Here is a 9,167-nt window from a genome sequence, read left to right as displayed (position 1 = left end):
GTCCGCGTTGAAGCGGGGAGCACGGGGAGGCGCGCAGAAAGTTTGCGGCTCTCGCTGTGGCCTCGCTGCAGGGCGGCGGGGAGGGTCAGGGTGGGCTTGATCCCCTCCCCCCCCGCGTCTGTGGAAATTGTGAAGTCCGCGGGAAAGAGGATTTTAACGACGGTACGTTTTCTGACCGAAAGAACACGGGTGGACATTTTTGAGGCAGCCCGAGCGACCGGCAGCATCTGCCACCCCTCCCCCTCAACAGCTGTTGATTATCGTGTTTTTGTGGTGAAGTTTGTACATAACAGATCGCCATCAGCGCGCCCTGCGTTTGCGGGGGGAGCAGGAGGAGCAAGGACTTCGGTTTGGTAGAGAACCGACGCTGCCGGGCCTCACGGCAAGATTGTTTATGTATTTTTCACTACGGGGTGCTGTTTAATGTATGCGTTTTGCCATGCCTTAGCTCGACAAATCGTGACCAAAATCACGTGCAAATACCACCGTGAGCCGGGGTCGGTGGTAACTTGAAATAATTAGAAAAGCAAATAGTCCTGTATTGTCTTAATATTCCCACTGGAAGTGTCACCCTTCCTTGCCTGGCTTCCTTAAATAAGGCCTACTAACGTGCTTCTCTTTTCTTTTCAGATCCGGGAGTGTAGCGCAGAACTGGCATGAAATATTTGATTTTGTACATCAGCTGACAGAAAGATTTGTGAGGTGCGTTTTGCTCCTTGTGACATCTATAACGCTGGGACATGTTGAGAAAACCCCCATGCTTTTGTAAGCTCAGTAGATACGTTTCACAAACATGTTTAGAGTTTGACTTTCTAGTGACCAAATTGCTGGAAAATACTGGAAACTTTCACTTCATTTTTTCATGTTTGGAGCTCAGTAAAAAGGTGGTAATCTGCATCTTTAAATACTTCATCTCTAAAATTACTCTCACGTGTAACCAGACGATTTTTTACACTTTTTTTCCATAAGCCACATGCCTCATTTCTGATGGAGTACTTCTTGTATATTGCTTTGAGAGATCTATATAAAGAAGGCAGTCTGAATACATGTCTCTATATATGTAAATATATGGCGCAGGTCAAAAAGAAGGGAGTATCTTTCAAGCTCAAACATACACAAAGTTTATGCCATGTTAACAGTATATTTGTTGTACATCTATGTAATCAACTTTGTACTCGGCTAGCAGTATTATCTGGCAAGTACTGCTGCCACAGAAACGGCTGTTGTAAATACTGGCTAACCGTACTCTGTACAAACAGCTGAGGATTACTGTGATGCAGCATTTTGCTATAAAAAAAACCAAACCAGACTAAAACAAAGGAAGCCCCCCAAAGACACAGACACAGATGTTGTGGTAGTTTTTGCTAAGGAAAATGAAGTGCGGTGGGCAATTATAATCCTGGCTTGCTAATAAAGGGATACAGTTAGGCTTGCATAATTAAATATTGCTTACATTCATCTTGTAAAAAGCAAATCTTCTGTAAACAAAGTGGGTGACACAAGCTTTCGAAAGTTATTTTGTAAACTCTAGAATAAAAAAAAAAAAGAGCCTGAGGATACCAAAGCGGTACCTTCTTTTCAGTGAGTGGTAAAAAAAATACATTTGCCCCCACTGAAAGGGTGGTGCTTGTACAGTGTAAATCTTTCAGTTCATCATCTTATACAGCCAAATGATGCTCCTTTTTGCAACAGTTTTTGTGTAGCGGTCTGGCTGCATTATCTGAAATAAAGCTATTGAGTTGGCAAGTTACTCTGCTGACCTTTCATACCAAAGCAGGACCAATCAAGGCACAGAGCCAGACAGCCCAACCTACGAGCATCTTGCTCGGTGTCCGGGTGCTGAGGACTCGGCCTTATCTGGCACAAACCCTTCGCAGCACGGCAGTTGTTGGGCTCTCGTGGGAGCCTGAACAGTACATCTCCCCGTGTGTTTCCCTGATGGGGCTGGAGTGCCTCTAAAGGCTGATGAGGCTTCGTCCTGCCTTCAGGCCTCGGTACACTTTCAGAATAGGGCATGGAGTCATTCGACCTTGCCCTGTTGAAAATGGAAAAGAGTAGTTGTGGGAAGAAGGCAAAGAACCAACAGGTAGCACTTTCCTTCAGTCCTCACCTGAAGAATTAATTCATGGTGGTGCATCTGCTCTCCAGTTTGACTTGTCTGTAACATGCATGTTTGCAGTAATAGCGCTGCATGCTGATTATCTTGGTTCTGAAAGGCCTGCGCCTGGCAGGGCTATCAGGTCTAATGGGTGCGCTCCTATGATCCTCCTCCATCGTCACAGTGTCTGAGTGCTCAGAGAGTGAAACGGAAATGGGATGTCTTGTGAAGAGGACAGTTTTGTGGTTGTCATAAAGACAAGTTACCTAAATCGTAACTTTGAGGTTATTACGCACAGAGAGTTGCATCTCAAATAGGGAAGTCTCACGTCACTTGGACTAAGCGGTGATGTAATTTCCAGAGATTGGGATTGCAAGTACTTGTTTTTTGATTGGCAACTGCTTGAGGCAGCTAGGAAGATTGATAATCCCATGTCTTAGATCATAATTTAATTTAGAGCATCTCAGATTTTTGTATTCAGAGCCATAACGGATAGACTGCAAGACTGGATCTTAAAGCCAAGATCTGTGCAGTTCTGTGCAAAGACTTGCCCAGTACATATATTTCCATGATGTCAATAATTTTAAGTTGCGTCATTGACCTAAGCGAACTGAAAATGTACGGTCATTCATCTTTACCAGTGTCATGTCTTTACCGACATTAACCTGATTAATTAATGCTGATACACATATACAGTGAATTATAAAATTACTGAATATATTGAAAGTGTCATCAATAAAAATTAAAAGCAGGTAGGAGAGATGTTGTTACAACTTACCTTAGGAAAGTTACTGTCTTGGGCTTCCAGAGTATCGGCTCTTGTGCATTTTCCACTGATAGTTGGACATAATTCCTCATAATCTTGTTGGCGGAGACAGGTGGGCTTCTTCAAAAAAAGACTGAATTTCTTAATAAAATCAATTCATACAGTATTGCTTTTTATAATGACATTTCCCCGGATACTTTTATGGACGTTGATCTTAAGTGTCACAACTCTATGTCACCAAAACAAAAACATCTGAAAGAGTTTGTCATGCTACTTTTTTAGAGATGAATCAGTCATAAGGCACTGTTTCATCGACTTTGATGATTTTATGACCAAAAAGCACAGTTTGAAATTTACATTATGTCAGGATCAACCTTTAAAAAGGGGAAACTGACTTTTGAACGTGTCCATGTTTAATACCCCAGAGCAAGAGTGTACCCTGAGTCTATGTCCCCGACTTATTTTTACACCAGTGACCATGAAAATATAAAAGGCTGTGTTACCTTCTGTACGTTGGTAGATCACAACCTATGAAGTTCACTTTCAGTTGGGTCGCATGATATCTTAACCGTTAAGCTTAGCATGTCTTGATCTGGAGTCTAGTCAGGCAAGAAAGAAAAATAATTGTGCTACTTCATTCTCAAAGCATCTGGGTAAGGAGTAGATGGGCAGAAATCCTTTAATTCCTCTCTCATTCTGGGTTTGTAGTTCAAAAGTATGTTCTTTGGAAGTTGGAGGATAAAGACGATACTAATGAAGCATGAATAAGTGAATGAAATGCTGTGCAGCTGTACATTTCTCTTAATTTGTCTAAAATGTATTTTTTTTTCCGCTTTCCCTTTTTCAAAAGCCCCAAGATGAGATTATCGTTTATCGTGTTTTCCACCCAGGCACACGTCATTATGCCATTAACTGGAGACAGGTTAGTGCACTGCTTTTCTAATTCTCCCTCTCCCTCCTCCCCCCTAAGGGCTCTTATTAAATCAGAGGAACAGTAACAGATAGCGAACAATAACCGATACCTTTAAGTGGTGGCCAGTCATGAAGCCTCTGTGCAGAGCTGGATTTAATTTTGTGAACATATCAATGGATAGCCTAGTAAAAAAGGAAGGAAAAGAATGATGGGAAATAAATTCTTGATGTGAACTCTGCCACTGCTTTGCAGAACAACTGCAAGTAATGTTTTGATCTCTGCATGACGCTGCATCTTCCTTGGCACAGCAGGAGAAATGATTCTTGCTTTTATGTTTGTAAAGCAACGCCTGTAGATAAGTCTTCAGTATTTTTTCATGTCTAGGTAAAGCATACAATGGTAAATTAATATTTCCCATAATCTCATATAAGGTAGGTGTTTAATTTTGTATTTTCAAATCAGGACTTCAAAATCCATTTTAGACAGTGGAATTGGTGCCGCTTGAAAGGTGTGAGATCTTTCTGGCATTGTGATGATGTATGGATGTGCCTGAACTCTTCCTTTCAGTTGATGTTTTCAAAGGCAATGGAATTCAAGGCTGCTCGCTCTGATTTCTAAAGCAAATAAGGATTAGCAGCTAGGATAGGTCAAGGATAGGTGGGGGGAAACAGAAGGAGAAAACCAGGTAGGGAAGAGACTGTTGCAAAATTAACTACTAAAATCGTAGGAATTGGAAAACGATATTGTGGAATCCGTGCTTTCAGCAGAGGACAGTTGCACGGTCATCACAGTCCTTCGGTATCCTTTCAGCTTTGTCAAAAACAACACGACCTCCTCTCTCTCTCCGTTCTGTCCACAAGCTAAAAACACTGCACAACTTTTTGGATTTTTGAACACGTGGTTAAACCGTTTAGGAATCATTTTAACGAACTGTGGCAGGGTGGAAGTGAGGTAGTCCTTCCTTTCTGCTCCCTTTAGTAGTCAATCCAAAATGCGGTCTGCCATAGTTAGTTTACTGTGTGGTTGGTTTTTTTTTTTTTTTTTTTTTTTTTTAAATAATACATAATAGCAAGTACAAGACTTACTGAAGAGGCCTGTCAGTGGCAACAGACAAACGTGTCACGCTACAGAAATGTATGCTGACATCCTAGAAATGGGATGTCTAAAGACCCAATTCTAAGCCCCTCCTGTTTTAGCATTTTAAAAAGCGGTCTGACTTAAGAACGGCCAAGTTTTCACTTCCCCCCACCCGGACTTGGATACTGGATCTGCTCTCTGCAGGGAGAGACAAGGTTATAAGCCTTTTTTCCAGATGGCTTGAGAGAGGTCAGGAGAGGACACTTAAGCCTTTTGTGAGGACTGCTCCAGTCAATGAGATCCTTTCTCTCGATTTCAATAGGCCCTTAATCCCTGTCAGTGGCCTATTCCTTATCAAGCACGGAGAGTCAGCACTGATAGCGTACAGACCACTTGGAATGCTTGGGCAGAACTCTGGAACCCTGCCACGGAAACACAAGCGCCTTTTTCATTACATGTCTGTGGCACACTTTAAGCCATGGAAAGAACCATGTTTTTCTCAGAAGCCTCGTTTAAAGCACAGGAAGAACCTTCTTGAGTTCTAGTGAGTTCCTTTGTGGGACTCTTCTTTGACGCAAGGTTTGCCGATGCTTTTGTGAGCGTGGTAGGGGAAAGGAAATTACTACGCTTATTCTTTAGGAGAAATTATAAGGAGAATGAAAAGGAGACGTTAGTAACTGTGACCATATGTACATAGGTAAGAAGGGATAGATAGAGTTGGAACAGCTGTCCTTTTAAGTAATAAAGAAGTCAACAGAGGAAAATGACTTAGAATGTCTAACTCCCATTGTTCCGAACAGAAGATGAGGATGCTAAGTGCAGTGCAGTTTTGGGGATGGGTGTGTATGTGTGTGTGATTATGGGATTTTATGGCCTTGTTTTTTTCATGTGCATTTTGGACTTGCAAGGATGTTTTTCTCCTTGCTTACTTGCTAATTCGCAGACGTCAGGAAACCACAATTCATTCCCAGCAGTTAGTTCAAAGTAGGGAAGTCTTTTTTGTTTTGAAAGCCTTAGGCTTCTAATTGTTTGCACAAAGTTCTTGTTGGTTTTTACTGCATAATAAAGCTGTGGATATAACAAAACCCACACCATAGCACCAAAGCCCCGAGATTACCAAATATTTTGTGACTACGAACAGTGCTATGTGAATAACTCTGGAAACAGAAGTCACTGTTAACCACAGTACACACAATGCGGAAAAAAATACATAGAATAAAAATAACACCCATATATCCCATTTTAGAGATAACATGTTTGCCCTGTGAGGTTTAGCTGGAACCTGTACGCTAAGTGGTAAATAAAGACTTGTGCATTCACATCTGGGGCTCAGTTTTGCAACCAGTTTTGAAAAGCAAGTTGTTTGGAAAAGTGGATACACTTACGAGTATCATTCAGATGGCACAATGTTGTCTGCGTTCTCTTTTGGCCAACTGTGTGCTGGCCAGCAGAATTTCAGGTTTCTGTAAACCTGCTTCTGCAGCATTTGACCGACGTCCATGGCCAGGACTAGCCCTGCTGACTCTGCTTAGGTGAAACTCCTGTTGGAGCTAAGGAAAGGTTGTATTAATGAGGGTGGAAAAATAGGACGCTGAAGTACCTGGTACATGACCAACTGTACCTTACTGTGCTTGTCCATAGTCTGGTGGAGCACTGACTATTCATTTATTGCACAGACACATGTCATCTAGCAAGACATTTATGCATTTTGAGCTTCTGTCATGTGAGCTAACCCTACGCTTTGGTTCAAGAAGCTTCCCAAAATAGAGCCATCTGCAGAGGGCGAGTTCTGCTGAGTGTATAAAGTACAGCAAAGTCAGCCACCTACATGTTTTCCATTTGGAGCCCATGCAGGACGCCTAAAGTTTGAAGCAGAATAATTATTATAATTGTACCGAGCCCTCTGTAGTATTTGAGAGGTGTAGAAAGCAGGAACCTCCTGCAAATTAAGCATCTGAGGAGGCTGATGCGCAGCATTTACTTTCACCGGTACGACAGCTCTGTTCGTCAGGGATGTAACTATCCCTCTTTTTCTTAAAGAACACTTTCTTGCCCCCCGCTTTGTTTCACTAACAAGTTTGTGTGTTTTCCTGTTACTACACTTCCTTCTTAGCAGCAAAACCAAAGTACCTGTTTTGTTTGCCTTTATTTGTTAGAGACGAAGTACGTTGCCTCGCAGGCACATAGCCTCATTCCTGATCATAAATATATGCTCATTGGGAATCACAATTTCCCTGCCAGTGCTCATACTCTCAACACGCTGAAAAACGATTCAAGATTCCAGCACTTCAATAGGTAGAATGCAACATGGAAAAGAAATATAAGATACTGTCCCCCATCCAGAAGAGCTAAGAACACCACTACTTAAGACTGCATAGATATTAATGGAGACTCAACATTTCATACACGGCTAGCCCCTTGCCCAACTGAATCAGCACGACCTGAGACTTATGTGACAATTTCAGCTGGTTCTAACCTCCGCAGCGCTTACGTACAAGCGCAAAATTTTCTTCCTAAAAAAAAGCAGGGATTTGAATGGTTTTTAAGATTCAGTCCTCAAGCACGCTTTGCTTTCTAGCAACTGTAAGCCTTTCTTTGTACACGTTGAAGATGCAGATAAGGCAAACGATCGTCCCTTTCTTACTCTCAGAGACAGTATTGTGTCTCCGAGAAACTAAGGTGGCTTGTGCTTCGTAACCGGTCTGTAGCTTTATCATTGGTCCTCTCAAATGGGGGTATACCGCAGCAGAAGGAAGTATTATTACCTGTCTTCCGCTGCCAGTGAGTGCTGGCTGTGGTCCTGTCTATGTGACGAAACAGGGCAATGCCTTCGCAACATCAGTAGTCCTACCACTTGGCTGCTGACAACACTGTTTTTAGCGTTGCGTCAATTAAACTTACTTAAAGCAAGAGATAATACTAAACAGTGATGAAAACAGTACCTCTTGAGTTGCCTAAATAAAAGCTCACAGCTTGGTGTAACAGAGCTTATGCAGAGAAACCTCTCCTGTAAACTGGTGATAGTTGCCTTCGCATAATTCGAACTCGGAAAGGCAAACAGTTACGTTTAGACCCGAAAGTAAATCTGAATTGTGGAACATGCTCAGGTAAGGAGAGGCTGCTACATTTCAATTTATGTTAAATTGATTTCTTCGGTTGTTTGCAAAGCTGGGCTGCTTTGTAATCTCTCTTTACTAAACGGTCTGTTTTCAATTCTAAATCTAATTCTGCAGTGCCCTGCCTTGGGGAGGCACTGAAGGTGCAAGACGAGCTCAGCGTAGACTTTGGCCCGTGCCGGGAGCAGTGCTTGTAGATAGGCCCGTATGCCTCACAGCAGAGTTGGCACAGCCTCCCTCACAGCAAACAAGCCCTCTGCAGCTGAGGTGTGTAATGCTGCTGCAAGGTCCTGCTCTCCGAGGTAGAGCTCAGCAGAGTTCCTCAGAGAGATAAGAGCAGTGAGCGCCGTTGAAGCTGCCACCGGAACATTTCCTGACCTCAGCCGGGCTGGGATTACGCCTGCCGCCCCTGTTCATGGACTAGCTAAAAAGAACCCGCAGAGCAAAATGACGGAGAGCTCGTAGCCGTGGTTGTGTTTGGCTGGCTGCTGCTGGAAGAATTATCTCAAGTAGTTACAAAGCTTAAGAGAGAACAGGCAGGGCAGCTATTAAAAATTAGACGTGCTTTTTCTAAAAAAAGAGAGATGTGATGCAGCGCATATGCTGAATGGGGAACAGATATTAAATTTGTACGCATTCAGCCCAAACACAGACAGGCTGCAAGTTGCTGATCCTGTTTTGCTTTTTCCACCTCCCTCCCTTGTCTGACTTAAACCACGAAGCCAATGGCCCTTCAGCCTTTATCACTGCTACTGAACTGTACTGCGGTAGTGTCCAGACACACAGACTGAGGTCATGGCTCTGTTATTTCAGTACAGATGAGTTTTAAAATGAGATCTTCTCTGTGGATTTTTGTGGCTACAAAAAATTATTACAGAAACTGGAGAAAGGAGAGTTTTGAGAGCACTGAAGAGCGGGAACGAGGGCTTCAAAGTGCTATGGCTGGTTGACTAAAGAGAGTCCCATTATCAGAATGATTCAGGCATACAGGAGCTCCTGGTGCCCACCCTCCAAACTGGGTGGGTGCGAGTTTTAACGTGATTGTACTAACCTCTCCTGCTGTCTGATGTGGCTCATTTGCCGGGGCCCCAAGTCCTGCACCCACATTGGCCTTGTGACATCCAGACCAGGACTCGCTCGTACCTGACCAACTCGGAGCACGGGTGGAGCTTGTTCACATCTGGCTGGGCCTATGTA

The 9,167-nt window shown here is 43.1% G+C and overlaps 1 protein-coding gene across 2 annotated transcripts in view; it reads left to right on the top strand.

The window, feature by feature from the left end:
• The first annotated feature begins 633 nt into the window (after window positions 1-633).
• Window positions 634-9,167, top strand: part of ANTXR2 (anthrax toxin receptor 2) — a 121,309-nt gene continuing 112,775 nt past the window's right edge. For both annotated transcript variants that reach the window (XM_009324891.1, XM_009324890.1), the window contains exons 1-2: window positions 634-702; window positions 3,715-3,786. In XM_009324891.1, the coding sequence (XP_009323166.1) occupies window positions 3,722-3,786 (65 nt within the window). In that variant the 5' untranslated portion in view covers window positions 634-702; window positions 3,715-3,721. The remainder of the gene's footprint in view (window positions 703-3,714; window positions 3,787-9,167) is intronic.

The sequence above is a fragment of the Pygoscelis adeliae genome, unplaced genomic scaffold (genome assembly GCF_000699105.1).
Source record: "Pygoscelis adeliae isolate BGI_AS28 unplaced genomic scaffold, ASM69910v1 Scaffold316, whole genome shotgun sequence".
NCBI lineage: Eukaryota > Metazoa > Chordata > Aves > Sphenisciformes > Spheniscidae > Pygoscelis > Pygoscelis adeliae.
The sequence above is the reverse complement of the archived record's forward strand: the minus strand, read 5'-3'. Positions and strand labels throughout refer to the sequence as shown.